The sequence below is a fragment of the Anguilla rostrata genome, chromosome 8 (assembly GCF_018555375.3).
Source record: "Anguilla rostrata isolate EN2019 chromosome 8, ASM1855537v3, whole genome shotgun sequence".
Classification (NCBI taxonomy): Eukaryota; Metazoa; Chordata; class Actinopteri; order Anguilliformes; family Anguillidae; genus Anguilla; species Anguilla rostrata.
This window is the reverse complement of record NC_057940.1, coordinates 11,652,117-11,671,918: the sequence shown is the minus strand read 5'-3', so window position 1 is coordinate 11,671,918 and position 19,802 is coordinate 11,652,117. Positions and strand designations below refer to the sequence as shown.

At 49.1% G+C, this 19,802-nt stretch overlaps 2 protein-coding genes across 4 annotated transcripts in view; both read left to right on the top strand.

The window, feature by feature from the left end:
• Positions 1-16,340, top strand: part of LOC135260817 (nuclear receptor coactivator 2-like) — a 39,471-nt gene extending 23,131 nt beyond the window's left edge. For all 3 annotated transcript variants that reach the window (XM_064346432.1, XM_064346431.1, XM_064346433.1), the window contains 15 exons: positions 165-368; positions 501-605; positions 740-880; positions 1,524-1,671; positions 2,862-3,909; positions 7,645-7,894; positions 8,220-8,426; positions 8,884-9,007; positions 9,113-9,254; positions 10,271-10,537; positions 10,719-10,796; positions 11,103-11,526; positions 12,280-12,457; positions 12,735-12,978; positions 13,072-16,340. In XM_064346432.1, the coding sequence (XP_064202502.1) occupies positions 165-368; positions 501-605; positions 740-880; positions 1,524-1,671; positions 2,862-3,909; positions 7,645-7,894; positions 8,220-8,426; positions 8,884-9,007; positions 9,113-9,254; positions 10,271-10,537; positions 10,719-10,796; positions 11,103-11,526; positions 12,280-12,457; positions 12,735-12,978; positions 13,072-13,083 (3,572 nt within the window). In that variant the 3' untranslated portion in view covers positions 13,084-16,340. The remainder of the gene's footprint in view (positions 1-164; positions 369-500; positions 606-739; positions 881-1,523; positions 1,672-2,861; positions 3,910-7,644; positions 7,895-8,219; positions 8,427-8,883; positions 9,008-9,112; positions 9,255-10,270; positions 10,538-10,718; positions 10,797-11,102; positions 11,527-12,279; positions 12,458-12,734; positions 12,979-13,071) is intronic.
• Positions 16,341-17,085: 745 nt separating this feature from the next.
• The window catches only part of LOC135260816 (brefeldin A-inhibited guanine nucleotide-exchange protein 1-like), a 39,087-nt gene continuing 36,370 nt past the window's right edge, over positions 17,086-19,802 (top strand). The window contains exon 1 of the mRNA XM_064346430.1: positions 17,086-17,487. Within this exon, the coding sequence (XP_064202500.1) occupies positions 17,364-17,487 (124 nt within the window). The 5' untranslated portion in view covers positions 17,086-17,363. The remainder of the gene's footprint in view (positions 17,488-19,802) is intronic.

Here is a 19,802-nt window from a genome sequence, read left to right as displayed (position 1 = left end):
GGCTGCTGTCTGGCCATCCTGGTAAGACAATGTTTTATTGTGTCGGTGTGCCCCATGGTCCAGTGTCGGGTCCGATGGCCAGGCTGTGAATGCGTAAGTTTAGCCTGACCTTCGGTAGTTTTCAGATTGGTGACACTTGCCACTCTTTTGCCCCATGCCTGCAGTGAACGGCGTCCCCTGGTCCAGCGACCCTTCTAACAGGAGCAGCCACACCTTTACCTGCCGTATGCTGGTGAAATCCCAGAGCCAGTTTGGCGAGAGGTCTCCCACCAATCCCCAGGCCCCCGACCAGCAGCCCCAGCAGAAGTATGAGACCATGCAGTGCTTTGCTGTGTCGGAACCAAAGTCCATCAAGGAGGATGGAGAAGGTGAGAACAAGGGACCTGAAAACCCAGCCTCACCCGGAGTTTCCCTTTGGGCATTGCCATGGGTTACCGGCTCACGGGAAGGCCTCAGACATGTTGCCAGGCTGATGACACGGTTGTTTCTCGTGTGTGCAGATCTGCAGTCCTGTCTGATCTTTGTGGCGCGACGTATGCCCCCGAAGGACAGGCCCGCCTGTCCACCAGCTCAGGAGAGTTTCACCACCCGGCAAGACCTGCAAGGTAACCTTCGCAAGCCTGCCAGAGTGTGTGTGTGTGTGTGTGTGTTTGTGTTGTGAGAATGTCCACACAGAAGAGAGCCTGCCCCCTCTGGTCCTTATAAGTTCTGTTCCTCTGTCTCTCTCGGGTCCCCGCAGGTAAGATCACGTCTCTGGACACCAGCCAGCTGAGAGCGTCCATGAAGCCGGGGTGGGAGGACCTGGTCCGGCGCTGCATCCAGAGGTTCCACCTGCAGAGCGACGGGGAAATGTCCTTCGCCAAACGCCACCAGCAAGAGGGTCAGTCCTGATGCATTCTGGGACATTTTGGTCCATGTTTTTTTTCCCCTAATACTATACATGTTCATGTCTGTGCAATGTGACTTGTTAGTCTGCATGTGTGTCAGCACACATAAAATTGAGTGGGGAATTGGATGGAGCTGAAAGAAGATACTGCCTTAACATTAGCTTTATTAAGGTCATGAGTTCATATTAAAGGAGTGCTTGTGTATCCGTTGGATTTGATTGTACATCCAGGTACATTCTATGTCCAAGTGCAATAATATCGCTTTTGCAGTGGAGAGGCATCAATTTATTTATTTACTTTGGTTAATCAGCGAGTCAGGAACACTGAGTCACACTCTCTCCCTGCCCCTATTGCACTCTATAGTCTAGACACCCTCCCCATCTTTCTCATCTCCCACTTTGTATTCCACAAACAAAAGGATGATAAACCACACATTTAGGCTGTGTAGTATATTGAATAACCTGAGAGGATTTGAGAATGGATTTAGTGGATTTATTGATGCAAGTGAGTGTGCAGTGTTTTCTTAATTTTTTTGTTTTTGTGTGGTTTTAAGAATACAGTTGTAATGTCTCTTCCTTTCTCTCCCCCGCCTTTTTTCCCTCCCTCTCTCTTTCTCTCCCTCTCTCTCTTTCTCAGTCCTAAGACACGGACATGCCTTCAGTCCTGTGTATCGATTCTCCCTGTCGGACGGTACCATGGTGTCTGCTCACACCAAGAGCAAACTGGTGCGGTCCCCCATCACCAAAGAACCCCAGCTGTACCTGTCTCTGCACGTTCTTCAGAGGTACCGCCCCCCTGCCCCGCCCAACACCCCACACCCCAAAGATTCCCGTGCTCCTTTAAAATCCTTGGCAGTCTTAAAATTCAGGAAAAAAAGAGATTAAGTATTTTACAGTTCAACGAAATGACAGTTTGTTTCAAAGTGCCAGAAGGCTTGGTTGAGATTTTGGCGATTATCCTGAAAAGCTTAATGTTTTTTATGAGGTTGTTTCTGGATCAGAATCCACATCCTGCTGTGAATGTTAGAATTGGGAATTTGAATTTGAATCCTACGGAGGTGTTCAATTTCATGGATATTGAGGTCACGGAATTTGGGGTACTGGGACTCGAGAAATCCTTGAATTGGCAGTATAGATGAGCGGGGTAAATGTGTCCAATGTTAGACTCAACCTCCACCAGAGTCAGGCTCCACCCCCCCACCAGAATTGGACTCCAACTCCCCACCAGAGTCACCAGAGTGGTCCCTGTTCACCGCCATGCAAACGGCAAAAGTGAATGCTTCCTGTCAGGCACCGGGGGGGGATCTACAGCACGGCCGGACTGAGAGCGTAACAATGCAGCCAGTGTTAGCCTAGCCGCGGATAAGCCGCCAGCGTGTTGTTTCTGGAGGAATTGTCAAACTCACGGCCCTGATCCAGCGACGGCGGGGTCGCGGCGGACAAACGGCGCCTTTGTTTCTCTGGCACGTTTTCGTGTGGCCAGAGCATCCGCGGCGGCGGGACAGAGCTAGGGGGGTCAGGAATGAGGCGGGTTTCTTGCGTGGACCGGTCAGCCGGCATTGGGAACACAAAGCCGCGTTCTGAGCCGTCCGCTTCCATGGACGCTCAGAATTCTGCCGGAGTTCTGGCCTTGGATGAAGGGGCCTGTGTCCCACAGCGATGTGAGATTTTCCCCAGCGTGGGAAACGCAGAAACACATTGGACAGGGCAGACGTTAGCACGCCTCGCTGGTATGCGGCTCGGTTCCTCTGCAGACCACGGTGTCCCCAACACTGCCATTTAATGGCATCGTCATTCACGTCTGCGAGACAACAAACAGCCTTTGCTCATAACCGAAATCCTGATTGCTTTAATGCAAATAGTGCTTTTTATGTTAGATTGAATTAAGAAGACTGGACCTCAGCTGTGTTATGCTAGTATGACCTGGAGTTTCCACCTGCTCATCGTGCGTGTGTGTTTGTTTGCCCGTCTCCAGGGAAACGGCCGTCAGTGGGATGGCCCAGGGGGCTGGGAAAGGCATGATTTCGGGCTCTTGCACGACGCCCCCTGTCCAGGGTGGAGCCGGTACAGGGACGCAATCCCAGGACGGGCCCCCCGGCAGCCGCACAGACGTCCCGGGCAGTGTGGGCGTCTCAAGGGAACAGCTGGTGGGACCGGGGCAGGGACAGGGGCAGGGGCAGGCTCAGGGGGGCAGGCTGGGGTGCCAGGGCCTGGTGAACCACGCCCCTCCTGGCGGTAACTATGCGCTGAAAACCAGCAGCCCGTCCCGGAGCAGCCCCGCCCTCTCGCCCATGCTCTCCCCCCGGCTCCACCCCAGCCCGGGCACTCCGTCGGCCCAGTTCTCGCCCGGCGGGGTGTGCGGGGGGGCGGAGTCCCACAGCTACTCCAGCAGCTCGCTCACCGCCCTGCAGGCCCTCAGCAAGGGTCACGCCGTCGCCACGGAGACGCTCCACACACAGAGCTCGCCCCGCAACACCGCCTCGCCCCACTGGCCGAGCAAGCCCGACACCCCCAGTCCTGCCCCCACCCCCGCCTCCGCCCAGCAGAGGGACAAGGAGGCGGGAGCAGGGCACCAGGGCGACGCCCACAACCCGCTCCTCAACAGCAAGGGCCACACCAAGCTGCTGCAGCTGCTGACCACCAAGACGGAGCAGGTGGACCTGGCCGCGCCCGTCCCCGTCCCCGCCCCCTCCAGCACGAGCCACGGGGCCTCCCTCAAAGAGAAGCACAAGATCCTGCACATGCTCCTGCAGAACAGCACCTCGCCCGTGGACCTGGCCAAGATCACCGCCGAGGCCACGGGCAAGGAGCCGGGCCCCGGCGCCGCCCCCAAGCAGGAGCCCGCCAGCCCCAAGAAGAAGGACAACGTGCTGCTGCGCCACCTGCTGGACAGCGACGAGAACCCCGCGCCGGAGACGGGCGCCAAGGCCGAGCCGGGGGACGAGAAGCCCGGCGGGGCGGAGACCGCGAGCGCGGAGAAGCACGACCGCGACCGCGTCTGCGGCCACGACCGACCGCAACAGGTGAGCCTCACCTCCGGCTGCTGTCGTCTGCGGAAGCTAGTGTTATGGCACAGGACTGTGAGAATGTCTGATATGGTCCAGCTCGTAAAATCTGTGACACAATGCATACATAATACGCTGGCATGATGTACTGCACTGTGCACGTACTGTATCTCATTTTAATCTGGCATACAGAACATTTGTCGAACATTACATTTTAAAGTCCATTCCTTACAATGACAGCATCTTGGATCTTAAAGCACTGTCCTACCTGACATTTGCATAACCTGATATTTCACATTCCCGTGACCTATTAGACATTTTTCGTGCAGTAATAATTGGACGTGTTCCAGAGGGCAGGTTTGCTTTGTTTTTTTTTTTTTTTAAATCTCTACTCGGGAGTCATTCAATTAAGCCACTTGTCAGTTCGCGTATGCCAAGTTTGCAAAGCAGATTTCAGGCTCGGCTTATTTTGCAGGCTTCGTTACAGAGACGCATGCCATACCGGTTTAAATGGCCGTGATTGATTACCGGATTGTTCCGTGCCCTTTTCTGCGCGGTATTTAGAATGCCATTCCTCTCGCGTGTCGACTGCGGGAGTCGAGCAGGAAGCACCACGCACACAAAAACGCTTCTTCTTCACGGAATCGGTGGTCTTTTCTGTTTTTTTTTTCTTTCTCGCGCGCAGCGTTTTGTGCTGAACCTCGGGCCACGCGTCAGATGAATGTTGCCGTCGCGGTTCTGGGGCGTGGGGAGGAATTACCGGTTGATTAGAATTTGCGGCGTGTTGGGACAGATAGCGCCCGGCCGCCGCGCGGGGAATTCTCCGAATTCTCGGGCGAAGAGGTGGCAGCTGATTGAGAGGGGAGGCATCGGCGGCTCTGGTGATGTCACGGAGGCATTTCGCGGAACGCGCCGTTCCCTCTGCCCGTGGCGGCTCGGGGTTTTTACAAACCGCTCTGGCGCTACCTGCCGAAAGCGAGTGGCATAAATGACTTTGGCGGATGTCCGTGGATGTGGGAGGGAATTCTAATGAGGTGGGCGGGTACGAGGCCCCCCCCCCCGTTCTCACAGCGCCAGGAGACGGAAGGACAGGCGGTGGGGTGAGAGACGGAAGGACAGGCGGTGAGGTGAGAGACGGAAGGACAGGCGGTGGGATGAGAGACGGAAGGACAGGCGGCGAGGTGAGAGACGGAAGGAAAGGCGGTGGGGTGAGAGACGGAAGGACAGGCGGTGGGATGAGAGACGGAAGGACAGGCGGTGGGATGAGAGACGGAAGGACAGGTGGTGGGGTGAGAGACGGAAGGACAGGCGGTGGGGTGAGAGACGGAAGGAAAGGCAGTGAGATGAGAGACGGAAGGAAAGGCGGCGAGGTGAGAGACGGAAAGAAAGGCGGCGAGGTGAGAGACGGAAGGACAGGCGGTGGGGTGAGAGACGGAAGGACAGGCGGTGGGATGAGAGACGGAAGGACAGGCGGTGGGGTGAGAGACGGAAGGACAGGTGGTGGGGTGAGAGACGGAAGGACAGGCAGTGAGATGAGAGACGGAAGGAAAGGCAGTGAGATGAGAGACGGAAGGAAAGGCGGCGAGGTGAGAGACGGAAAGAAAGGCGGCGAGGTGAGAGACGGAAGGACAGGCGGTGGGGTGAGAGACGGAAGGACAGGCGGTGAGGTGAGAGACGGAAGGACAGGCGGTGGGGTGAGAGACGGAAGGACAGGCGGTGAGGTGAGAGACGGAAGGACAGGCGGTGGGGTGAGAGACGGAAGGACAGGCGGTGAGATGAGAGACGGAAGGACAGGTGGTGGGGTGAGAGACGGAAGGACAGGCGGTGGGGTGAGAGACGGAAGGACAGGCGGTGGGGTGAGAGACGGAAGGAAAGGCGGTGAGATGAGAGACTGAAGGAAAGGCGGTGAGATGAGAGACGGAAGGACAGGCGGTGAGATGAGAGACGGAAGGAAAGGCGGTGGGATGAGAGACGGAAGGACAGGCGGTGGGATGAGAGACGGAAGGACAGGCGGTGGGGTGAGAGACGGAAGGACAGGGGTATGAGATGACTGGAGGAGCGTGGATGTGGGAGGAATAAGGGGCGGTGGGCTAGCGAGAGACGGAAGGAAAGGCGGTGGGATGAGAGACGGAAGGAAAGGCGGTGAGATGAGAGACGGAAGGAAAGGCGGTGAGATGAGAGACGGAAGGAAAGGCGGCGAGGTGAGAGACGGAAGGACAGGCGGTGAGATCAGAGCGGCGGTGAATTGGCTTGGCCGGGCGGGGCGGTGTCTGAGCTGGGTTCGGCAGGTTTGGCGGGCTTGGCGGCCGGCTCGCGGGCATGGCAGAAGGAATGAGGCCTGGATGATGAGATGTTGCGGTGGAGAAAAGCAGCAAGTGCCAGCTGGGCACAGATTAGGGGCCCTTAGTACCCCTCTCTAGCCCCCTCTGCCCATGTGGTCTAAAGCACCTGTCCTCAGTGGAAAAGCCTTTTTTATTCCCTCATGATACGGCCCATGTTATGAAGTATGATACTTTACCACCGTACAGAAATGGCCTCACTGTCTGAATGTACAGCAAGCAATGTCCTCAAACCTGCTGTAAGGAGTTAATTATTACTTACCCTGGCAATCTGATCTTCTGCCCAAAATGAATTACATTGCATTTGCTCTAATGACAAAAAAAAAATGAGTTAGTGCACAGGTTTTATATTAAGAATGAGTATATGGGGCTGCTGGGTAGCTCACGCAGTAGAAGTGCCACCTGCAAGGCATGAGTGAGCACCTCCGTGAAATCCGACACGTGCCAACCAGGAGCGGAGCGTAACTGCCATTGTATCACTCAGGGACACGGGGTGAATGCAGTTGGTAGCGATATAGCACTGTTTATTGGTGTAGCACCTCCTGCTGGCCATCTGGGCACCCGCGGCTAGCTTTGTCTGCACGCGCGTATGAGTGGGTATCCTCCGCCCCAGGTCTGCGTATGCACGGCTTGCAGCTGCGGTGTGAAAAGAAGCAGCGGGCCATGTGTTTTGGAGGAGAACCGCGGGTTGCCTTCTCTCTCTCCCGAGCCGGCAGCAGGGGCCGTATATTAGCAGCACGCTTGTACATAGTTTCCAAATGGGAAATTCCGAATTCGGGTGGGATTGGACATTCCAAATGAAAATGAATTGAGCATGTGGGGGAATTCAAATAGTTAAGTATAATAGAGAAAGAATTTTGCCACTCAGCTGTAAGGGGTAAATGACTGTGAACCTTCCACTGAAATAGAAGAGAAGCAGTAAATTATTTTGTCAGTGACGGCGGCCTTGCATCACCCATGAACTCATTACTGTTTCATATCAGCTCTGGTTCTCGCTGCACATTAAAGCACTTTGTTTTTGTGCCCCCTGGTGGTAATTAGCAATGCTGCGTCTGTCAAGCTGCCTGAGGCCCGGTTTGCTCTGATAAGCATGAATGTAATATTTTAATTAAGATCACACCTTTGCCTTGCCAAACATTCTTTACTCAAATATTTTAAATTAAGCTAATCTCCTTTTGAGTTAAGTAGCATGAAATCTTCTCTGTGCTAGGCATTTTTCTATCTGGGGACAAAAAAAGATTTCATCAATTTTCTGCGATTGTTTGGGTGTGTGCTTCAGTGTATATGTGTTTAAGAGTGCATGCATGCATGCTGTCATGTGTCTTCACAGTCTTGTGAGCTGGACAGCAGCCTTTAGAGCAGCCAATCAGAACTAACCTCTGGGGTGTGGCCTGTCTCTCTTCCCGCCCTGCAGATGGGCAGTGAGCCTGGTCCGACCTCCCGCCAGCAGAGGGCGCTCTCGGGCAGCAGTGTTCCCAGGACGGGCCAGCCAGTAAAGGCGACCGCGGGACGCAGCTTATCCCTGGACACGAGTGTCCCAACCCAGGCCTCGCCCAGACCTTTCCCCCCCCTCAGGAACAGCAGCCCCTACGCCACCATGCAGCAGCAGGGCATGATGGGAAATCACAGCCCGATGGCCAACCAGACCAACATGGGCAACGCAGGTGGGTCAGGGTGTCTGTGACACAGACCAGAGAGCCCAGTGGATACAGAACACCGTGACTCAACTGCAGCTACAGTGCTTGTGTACTTACAGCTGCGCAGACATGCTGCAGAGCTCATTCATGAAGTGCGAACTAGTGACACTCTATTTGCATTCACACACATAAACACATACATTTATGCATTAACACATGCATCATACACTATATCATATGTACACATACCTGCACTCGTGCACGTGTATCCAGATGCACACAGACACAGTATTGGGGGGGGGCAGTGAAGGGAGAGTGTGCTTTCATCACAGGCTGGCCCTCTCTCCTGCAGGGATGCTCAGTGGGCCCCCTTCTCGATTGGGCATGCAGCACGAGCAATGGGGCATGCCCGGGTCTGCCCCCAACCCTGCCATGGCCGGTATGGGCAACCAGCTCCTGCAACAGGGGGCGGGGCCCGGACAGGTCGGTCAAGTTCCCATGAGGCAGAGCGGCCAGCCGGGACCCAGGCAGATGCTGCCCTCACAGATGGTTAGAAACGGTGAGACCTGAAGCCTCATGTGACCTCACGGGGGGTGGAGCCACAACACAGCAAACTGTGCCCTCACTGTCACAGTGTTGCCATGGAGATGGAGTGGAAGCTTCCAATTGCTGTGTAGGGGGGGTTTTAGCAACAGAGTTTTATTCATAAAACTTCAGTTTAAACACAAATGCTTTACACATCCTTCATATATATATATATATCTATATATGTGTATTTCTTGTTCTATAACAAATGGCAACAGTTCTGAAAATAAGCTATTTAAATCAAACTTATTCAACAGAATACATTTTTACATGATTTTTATGTGAACCCATTGTTTGATAAATCTGGTCCAAACCATCCAAACCAGATTTTGTGCCATCAGTTTCACAGTCATGTTATCACAGTAACGGTGACCAGGTCACATGACCAGGAGTTGGACCAGGAGTGTGATTATGACCTCTCCCAAATGCAGCTCCACTGCACCTGGGGTTGGGCGGGTCTCAAGTCACCCAGCAGCAAGCACCGCCCAATCAGACGGCACCGTGGCCTGACCAAATGATGCCCATGGACCAGCACGCCTTTGGGGCCCAGGGAAGGTAAGGCACCACACTTGAGCCCTCCCACAGCGGCAGTGACAGGGTGTGTCCCCCTGTTTGTCAGCAAGGCCCCGCGTGTTGCTGATGTTCTCTGTGTTCGTGCAGGCACTTCAGCCACCTGGAGAATGCACCGTGCCCCCCTGAACCTCCAGACGAGGGGGCTCTGCTGAATCAGCTCTACTCGGCGCTGAAGGATTTTGACGGCTTGGAGGAGATCGACCGCGCCCTGGGCATCGTCCCCACCATGGTGAGCCTCACCTGCCCTGGTGCTTTATAAGAGCCGGGTAATCTCCACACCTGCCCCGGTGCCTTATGAGAGCCGGGTAATCTCCACACCTGCCCCGGTGCCTTATGAGAGCCGGGTAATCTCCACACCTGCCCCGGTGCCTTATGAGAGCCGGGTAATCTCCACACCTGCCCCGGTGCCTTATGAGAGCCGGGTAATCTCCACACCTGCCCTGGTGCTTATAGAGCCGGGTACTCACTCCCTGGTGCCTTATGAGAGCTGGGTAATCTCCACCCTGCCCGGTGCCTTATGAGAGACGGGTAATCTCCACACCTGCCCCGGTGCCTTATGAGAGCCGGGTAATCTCCACACCTGCCCCGGTGCCTTATGAGAGCCGGGTAATCTCCACACCTGCCCCGGTGCCTTATGAGAGCCGGGTAATCTCCACACCTGCCCCGGTGCCTTATGAGAGCCGGGTAATCTCCACTCCTGCCCTGGTGCCTTATGAGAGCCGGGTAATCTCCACACCTGCCCCGGTGCCTTATGAGAGCCGGGTAATCTCCACTCCTGCCCCGGTGCCTTATGAGAGCCGGGTAATCTCCACACCTGCCCTGGTGCCTTATGAGAGCCGGGTAATCTCCACACCTGCCCTGGTGCCTTTTGAGAGCCGGGTAATCTCCACACTGCCCCGGTGCCTTATGAGAGCCGGGCAATCTCCACGTCTGCCCCGGTGCCTTATGAGAGCCGGGCAATCTCCACGTCTGCCCCGGTGCTTTATGAGAGCCGAGTAATCTGCTCATCTGCCCCCGGTGCTGCACATTGTGACTGCAGCTTCCCACCAGCTTTTCCAGAGACGCAGAGCACTGCGTGCATGCTAGCGTGCACGCGCACTTGTGTGTATGTGTGTGTGCGTGCATGTTAGCGTGCGCACGCGCTTGTGTGTGTGTGTGTGTGTGCGTGCGTGCATGTTAGCGTGCGTGCGCTTGTGTGTGTATGTATTCCTCTCTGAGTCCACGCGTGTTTTCCTGTGCTGACAGAACCAGCTTGGGGAACAGGGCCAGTTTGCCACTCAGAGCCCCAGTGCCAAGCCGCCCATGTACAGCCAGCAGTACGCCACGCCCCCCTCCATCAGCCAGGGGAGCCACGCCCCCATGCAGGACACCACCTTTCACAGCGCGGCTGGCCCTATGGGCCCGCAGCCAGGCTACCCCATGCTCCGCCCCGGAGTCCGGCCCCCCGGGGCCACGCCCAGCCAGCCCAACGCCCTGCGGCTACAGCTGCAGCATCGCCTACAGACACAGCAGGTATGCATCTCTGTCTTCTACTTTCCTCCACCCTCCCGCTCGCTCTCTCACTCTCTGCCCACGTACCTGTCCATCATGCTGTCATCCACCAGCCCCTCGCTCTGTCAGATCTGACAGGGTTCTGTACTTGAAAACCTGTTCTGTGTTAAGCTTAAGTCTCTGCTGTGCAATCCCTCTTCAGAATCGACAGCCAATCATGAATCAGATGGGGGGCGTGTCCAATATGAACCTACCTCTGAGACCCAGTGTACCAAGCCAGGTGAGTCCACAGGTGCACTGAAAAACACACAGAGGGACTGTGCAAATAATAACGTCTGTATTATTTCATACAAACAGATACAGCTCAGGGCACTGACACTTAGAGGTAAATATTTGAAGTACAGATACATTTAAAACAAGCTTGAGGCTCAAAGAAACAAACTGTCACTCTGTCTGTCGGTCTGTGTTTTTCTGTGCTGTTAAGCCTTGTCCGTCTGTCTGTCTCTGTAATGTGTGTTTTTGACTTCGCCATGCCTGTCTGCTTGCTTCTTGTCTGACTGCCGGTGTCTGTCATCTGTCCTTCCAGGGAGCCATGAACTCTCAGATGTTGGCACAGAGGCAGAGGGAGATGCTGAATAGCCACCTTCGTCAGTGCCAGCTGGAGCATGCCCAGCAGCAGAGGTCCATGATGATGCGAGCGCAGGGCGTTGGCCTCATGCCCGCGGTGGGCGGAGCCTCAGGTGGCGTGCCGGGCGTAGCCACCAGCCCACGGATTGGCCAGCAGAGCCCCCAGCACGTTCCCTACACGCCCAGCTATGGTACAGGACTCGCATCCCCCCAGCCCCCAACCAGCCCCTTCTCCCCCACCTCCCCTGGCCTGCCTGCCCCACAGCTCCTCGCCCACAGCTCCCCCCACATGGGCCCAGCTTCCCAGGGAATGATGGGAAATGTAGGCGGTGGACAGTTTGGGGCTCAGATGCAACACAGTGCCTTCCAGTTTCCCAGCTCAGGTACTGCCTTTTCCCCCAGCATGCTTTGTGTGTGTAGTGTGTATGCTGACATTACAGTGTAATGTCATAGGGCTCTGCAGGTAGAGAGAATGACCACTAGATGGCAGTAGTTGTACTTGTATGAGCTACTTACATTGTCATTAGCTTGTTTGAAGTTTCAGAATTAGTAATGCTGGACTTGTGAGTCTTGAAATAATGGTGACACCACAGCAGACAAAATGTTTATACATTTATAAGTTCATATTAATGCTGGGTTATTTTCGGTTTACCATTTTTTGGGGACCGTGTTAATGTAAAATAAGGATAACTGAAATGTATGAATTGCAGTGCTGTGCTACTGTACCTGTGCCTAAGCTGCGGACTGAAGCTGTAGAGTGTGGTTTGAGCGGCTGGTTTTTAAAAAGTCCTCATGGGAGCCGTTTGACCCAATTTCTTTTCCTGTACTCTCCCTCCCAGTCATGTGACAGTACTGTTCTGACTTGCACACTGTACTAATTCTGTTAGGCCTGTTAATTGCCAAGTGTGTGAACATACGATTAGTCATACGCATTCACTCTAACCCATTGTGGAATGCACACAAGTAATACTGAAACTTGTTTTACACATTCAGCCAACAGGATGATGTTTTTTTTGGAGTTTTTTTTTTGTTTTTAAATGCTGAAAGAAAAGGTTGTAAGTTGGAAGCTGATAGTGTATTGACTGTGGGGTAGGACTTGCATCTGATCCCCAGGGTTTCACCCGTGTCTCCCACAGGTATGGCCCAGCAGCCCGACATGGCTTTCACAGGAGCGGCAGCTCCTCAGAGCCCCCTCATGCCCCCCAGGCAGAGCCACACCCAAAGCCAAATGATGCAGCAGCCACAGGCTGGCCCCACCTTTCAGCCCTCCTCTGACATGAACGGCTGGATGCAGGGCCACATGGGCGGGAGCAGGTGAGCAGGCGAGGCCCAGGCTGCGGGCCTACTTCTGGATCCTTGTGACCTATAGTGTAAACACTCTGAAAGTCATCACTGCTAACAGTGTGTTTTTATAAAGCAGAAATCTTTTCACATTATAAAAGCACCAAATATACCCTAAAAAAAAACTGGCTAACCAGCATGTGATTTATACATTGTGTGTTTTACTCTGATGCACAGATGCATAGTTCTAACAGTCCATTGACAAAAATATGCCAAAAGCCTTGTGCTATTTCTATGTTTCTCATTGCAGCATGATGCAGCAGCAGCAGCCAACGACTCAGTTTGTGCATCAGCCAAATGGCGGAATGTACAACACCAACCACAGCATGAACAGCAACATGAACATGAACATGAACATGAGCGTGAACGTGAACATGTCTGCCATCGCCAGTCCCAGCAGCATGAACAATCTGAACCAGTGCTCAGGGCAGATGGGCGTGTCCTCTGCGAACCCTGTGCCTACTTCTGGCCTGCCCCCGATGGGAAATGAGCAGGTGAAAGACTCCGCCCACATAAAGTTAGATTTGTTTTATCTTTAACCAGATGAGCATGTTCACTTAATGCAATGCTTTTCTCTCCATTTCCAGAAGTATTGCTGAGCCTCATCTCTAGTGGACCCTTGATGCAACAGCGTATTGGAAGCAGCTGGCAACCAATGAAATCGCAGCATCTCACGACGGTTTAGTCTGCATCCAGTAAAATGGCTGACATTGGACTCAGATCAGCCAGCCCAAGCTACAGTTCACAGAACACTGGTTGCTGCTTGCCACCTCTGCCCAGTAACGGTTGAGGAAGGTGTCCTTTTCCCGCCAAGTCCAGTTCACTTTTGAAAACATCTCATTCCCGCTCAGAAGTCATATGACCTCCTGTCTGTCCATCCTGAGTGACAGACTCACGTTGGCACCAGGACTCTTGTCAGATTGAATGTGTTACTCTCTGGGAACCAGGATCACTACAGTTACCTCCTTAAAGCAAAGCACTGTTTGTGTTGGACTGTGTAGATTTCTTTTTTTTCCTCTTACTGTTCATAGCAGGGTTTGATGCCCCCAGCTGGCATCAAACAACTGGAAGTAGTTGAATGTATTTGTCTGGGCAAGACAGGGATTGAAGGGATAAGATTAGTAAATGAATCACGAGCGGTGTAAAGTAAATGAATGGTCAAAAGAGCCTACAAAATTTAGTAAAATTGTTATGATGGTTTATATTATTAAACCAGTTTAATATAGATTACCAAGAGGCTGATAATAAATTAAATTAAAAGTTTTATTTTGTGTATAGACCTTTTTTTTAAAAAAAGAATTTAAATAATTTAAAGCAGTACTTTGTAATGAAACCTTTAAACAAAGCAAAAAAATAAAAAATATCGATAACTTTTTTCAGGTGACAAAGATTTATTTAAAATATCAGCTGTTGTATTTTAATTCCCCAAAAATTGTTCCATTTGAAATTCATGTGTTATTTTGAAATATGGATATTTGGTCCAGTAGTTTCTGTTAAAAAAAGAGGGCATCCCATGTTGTTTTAATAACAGTGAAATTGTGACAGATTGTTTTTTATGTACCTTTTTATTTTTTTATTTTTTTCTTCCAGTCTGGTCTTAATTGTTTCTTCTGATTTAAGAAAGAAGGCAAGACATAATGCCCACTTGATTACCTCGTTTTCTTAAGGTACAGGGAGACGTGTGGGTGAGCTTTATCTTCAAAACATTATATTACACATTTGGGAGCATAACAGATTGTAGATTGTCCTTTGCCTCTCACCATAGATACTGTGATGAAATTTTTTTTTTTTTTTAAACAAAAAAAACACACACACACAGAGCCATAACATGAACTGAACAGGGATTTCACTGTTGTCAGGTGTGACCATAGTCTCTTAGGTAGAAGATCACAGAATGTTCCACCACTAATTAACGGTAACTATTCCTCAAGGATCATAGCCTGTACCAGATGGGAAATTTTGTTTAACATGTTTTGTATCTGCTTTTCAGAAGCTAGCTTTTGCTCCCTGTTTACTGAGTATTTTATCTTTTTTTTTTTAATTGCTGGATGTTTTTAAAAGTACAAACTTACGGTCCTCGTTTGTTCCCTGGTGGAGGTTGCTGTGCATGGGACGCTAGGTTGGAGTATTAAATTGTAGGATTGTACCAATTTATTCTGAAAGCTGAGGAGCACAGCCTGTGACCCCACCAATCCTCTATGGGGCACCTCAGGCCCTCTGAGAGCGGGGCGGATGTAGTTCATTCCTAAGAACCAACCCATAGACCTATATCCTCCATTCACGCAAAAGGAATATGGGTGGGTAGTGCAGTTCTGGATCAGATGGTTGGACTAAAATGTAGCTGCAAAGGGGTGGTATATCTTTGTTGACTCAGCAGAACGTTGTACTTAAGGAATCGCATACATAACAACCCCTTTCCCATTGACTTATACTAATAACCTCCCTAAACTACCAACTAAAAGCCTAATTTAACAGTCTGCCTCAAGCATAAACTTCTTAAGGCAGTTCAACTTTTCATAAGAAATAATTTAGCACAGCTCTTTTATTGATTTGTTGCAGGTTTGTTTTTGAAGAAAGATCTACAGAAAGAAAGAGAGTTCACAAACTCGCTCAGACACATTCTGCTCTTACTGCATTGGCTATATATGTTATGGTGAGGTCTTTTCCCCCCCTTCAGTGGGTATGACTTAACTCACTTTTCACTTAAGTTGTAAAAATGGCTCTTATTTTTACTGGATTTTCTGATGTCATTTAGGGTGTGTAACCCCGAAAATCGATCTTTACCTCATATACTGTTCATTACATGCATATCTTTACCTTTTTAGCTGCTTTCCCCCAAAACAGGTATCTGCTGACCAAAATTGACTATCATAGCTACAGGCTAACTTCTCACAATGAATTTACAATTCAGGTGGTATTTACCAAAACTGTCTGTATATATCACATTTAACACAGTTTTTATTGAGGGTGGATTTATGTTATTTTTGAATCACATAAGTTATTCTAAAAGGGTTTTTACTTTTTGAGACTAGCCAGCCGTAAGCATTCTGTTCTGTTTGCAAAATCCAAAGATTTTTTGTCACTGTTTCTAAAAAACATACACACATTTCTGTACAGGAGCTTGTGAAAATGTGCAAATAAGGTATTTCATTTATAAATCCAAATGATATGCAGCCATTGATTTGAAAATATCTTGTAACTTTGATTTAGTCTAGAAAATTTGCTCATTTTCTCCCTTTGTTTAGACTGCTGTTTTCTTAGAAATGGGGAAAGCTCATTGTTAGCCTCAAGAGGCTAAAATATAGCACCTAATGCCTTAGGTCTTTTCGTCTTGTATATTACTATAACATTATCAGTTGTATAATATTTGTATAGTGAATTATGTACAGTGTTGAATGAGGGTGTCATCACTCAACATGTCTTTGTTGCTGGAAACAGACCACAGGATTGTCCTCGACAGATTCACCTCATTACCTCTCTTAGTTTTCCCATTGTATTTGTGAACAGTTGTAAAATACTCTATTATTTGCACAAATGTTTTCATTGACTGTCTTTGAGAATCGTGTATGAAAAGGATGATGTGTTGATAACTCTAAGAGGTAGGCTATGTAAAATGTATATGTTGTTTTTGGGGAAGAATCGAATCCAAGATGGGTTTTTCCCCCGCCACGTTCACACCAAATAATCACCTCATTGCTGTTTGCAGTCATCGTGTGGGTACTTAATGCAAAGACCGATATTTCGTGAAGGAAACATAAGCGCATATGCAAGTTGTTCACTTATATCGCTTTGTGTATTCTAGGCAGTGTTCAATGCCTTTGTAAATAAATAATTCAGCAATTTTTGGAATGATGAATGAACCGTGCCGAGTGGTCATTTAACGGGAGCCTTAAAAATATCAACTATATACCCTACCATGATCATTTCTAGTCTTGCCTTCACGGAGACCGATCCATAGTTTTCTATATCAGTTCCACACAAAGTACGTATTGTAAAAGCACTATCCGTAAAGAGATCAGATGGTAGTAAAAATGTTTTCTGTTTTTTTTAAACCCATCTATGACACGCAGTGCTACAGCCATCAAGTTCAGACCATTTGCTTGAATCAGTGATCGCCTAATTCACTCGTTTGAGTAATCTCGTTAACTTTTCCAAACACCCAACAATTTAGCTAGCTTATGCACTTATACCATACCAATAAGTGAATTTGAACATCGTTGCGGGAAACCCCACCATTCGTACGTGCAGTGCACATTTCCTGTTTTCAGATGGTTGTAAAATGCAACTGAGAAGTCAGAATCACAAAGTAGTGCCAAAATACAATTTGTAGCGTAGCTCTTGCGCTTCTGAAAAAGTCCGTTGCTATGACGCTAGCCACCTTGATTTCACACCTGCGTAATAACTACGGAAACGTTGTAGCCACTTTCACATGCGTTGTCATTCGTTCAATTGCATATAAAAGATTCTCTTCGTTTTCAAGATATCACGCTGACTGTTTTAAACCGTATGTCTTTACCTTGGGATTTCGAGTCACCGGAACTCTTTCACTTTGCTGCGGACAACTCCGCCTAGAACTCAGAGAATGTTATCTCCCCCTTAGTTATGGTCTCCGCAGAAATCACCTATCTTGTTTTGCTGATAGAGAATCTCTACCCACTCGTCTCAGCCGTAGCTAAGTGCGTGACGTAGCTTCCTTCCAACATGGCGCAGATAGGTTGCTAGAAAATTAAGGGATTTCCGTATCGATACATCCCACCTTCTACATTTATTTATGTTTTTCTACTTACGGCTGCAGTGGTAGCGCCGTTTTAACTGAGGTGTAGATCAGAGGCGAAATAGCCCACTGGACTGGTACGCCGTGCTCTGATTCCATTGAGTCATGTATGAAGGGAAGAAGACAAAAAACATGTTTTTAACACGAGCACTGGAGAAGATTTTAGCCGACAAGGAGGTAAAAAAGGCACACCATTCTCAGCTTCGGAAAGCCTGCGAGGTGGCATTGGGTGAGTTTTATTATGACAGTATCACAAATTGGGTTGTCACACGTCACTCATTCGCGTTACCCAGCTAGCATGAACTTAACACCACAGATAGGCAAGGTGCAGCAAACTGTATTGCAACATAACGTTATTTGCTATGATTGTGCTAAGGAAACCGGCTACTGCTTAATTCTTCAGTTTGCTGTACAAGTTAGCGTTTGCCTGTCGTATTATAACGCTGAATTGAAAAATAAGTCTACCTGAGATTTTAAATCATTCGTACATCAGTTTCAGCCTCATGTATCTGTAGTGAAACGCAGTATCTTTCCAAGGGGGGAGGGAAATTTATTAAAAATTAATCGGATATCCTATATCGCTTTGAAGAAGTTACCGAATGAAATGGTGCAGATGACAGGAGTGGTTGCCGTTCAGCAAAGCAAGCAAGCAAAACCTTGGATTAGCTTCTGGTTAATTGTGTCCCTGTAAGTAAAACATTCCAAGACGGTTTATGAGCTTTCTGGTCATAAATACTGTCACTGATTTTGTGGCAGCGCTAGAAAAACAAAAGTGAAATGACTGGATGTTGCATTTTGGGCAGTCGATCAGGACTGAGACGATTAGCAATCGAACTTGCTTGCCAACTAAGTGATTACATTGTAATAAACTCGGCGCTAGATATCACCGCCTGGACTTTGAAATCCGTAGTTAAGCCCCTTTAATTTCGCGTGCCGTTTTGCGAGATTCTTAGGGTTGTGTTGTATGAAGTGTAGTCAGGTTGTCATGACAGTGCCCTAGGGAGAAGGATCAACTTCGTCTCATCGTTGGTGGTTTGGCAATTTAGGCAGCCATTGCAAGGATAGTATGGGGAAGTGACATGTGGTGTCACTAGAAGAACAAGTCCCTCTTGTGTGGGCAGGGCAGCCATAGTTCTGCATCCTTTCTCTGTATGTACAGTGCCTTCCAAAACTATGGTAACGGTGAAATTACTTATTTTTGATATGAAGGCATTAGGTTTTGAGATCAAAAGATGAATTATGAGAAAAAGGTATAGGAAATCAACTTTTATTTCATGGTATTTACATGCGTATATATTTTACTTTTGCACAGCTGAAAGTGGGGAGAAAAAACATGAAAATAGCTGTTTCAATCTAATGTTCCCTTACTTTTGGAGATCACTGTGTATGTTGCCTGAGATATGAAATTGTGGAATTAGCAAGATGGGCAACACGCTCAGCTGAGAACAAAGCTTGTCCGCCCATCTTTAGGTCAAACAAAATCATAGGCACCCATATTATCCAATCTAATTTTATATGATTGAATGAATGAACCAACCAACCAAACAAATAAACAAACACCATCAGAGGATACGCCCAGTGCTTTCATTGAACCGATGGCCATGACCAATGCTGTGTGTGTACTAGTATGACTTTCTGGGAGGATGGTGTTGAGGTTTGTTTTTTTTAGGCCAAACTAATTAGTCACTTATTGGACAGCAGCTATCAGCAAACAAAACTAACAAATGGCGTCCTTCACGGTAACAGTGAGAGTAGTTTTATTGCAGGTTTTCTTAAAACGGGTGAATGCAATTCCATAAATATGGAGCCCTTAGAACTGCCAGGTTGTGCTGCAAGCCTCTTTGAAAACCACTGAGGTGGTGCAGGCCTGGATTTGCTGAATTGACAAACGGAGCACTAATTTAATTCGCTGTGCAACTGTTTGACAGCATCCACCAGCACTTCAGTCTTTAGGGGATCTTGCAGTTCTAACATGGTGTGATAACACCTGTTCCAAGTCTCAATCCCCAAATGTGTTTCAGTTACACGCGTGTTGTCCCGTGAATCAACAGGTTGACTCTAGGGAACGTCCTGTAAGGTCCTGCTCAACCATACATGCACGGTGCGCACCAAACGTACTTTGCATAGATATATAAACAATATAATTGATTTTTTTTTAAAAGTACTGTGTTACTATAGTTCCATATTTTCCCCCGCATAGACAAACATTTTGAGCTCAATTGGGGTTGTGATCCTGAAGTGTGAACGTCTGTTTTTTTGCAAAAACAAAAGAAAATTGGATGTCCTCCCTTGGTACCTGGCCTTGTAAGTGTGCAACAATAAATGCTGTACAGAATTCAGAGGAACATTTTGTGCTTTATCTCTGTTTTTCTGCAACTCCACTAGTTCAATGATGCTTCTGTTTTGCATGAAGGCTACTGCATTTGGATGCCAATGCAAAATATTGAGGTGATGTTTTCCTGCTCATAATGAAACTGGAAGAGCTGGTTTAGTTTAATTAAGTCAACATTCATTCATTTTTCTGTTGCTCGTGCATGCACCATA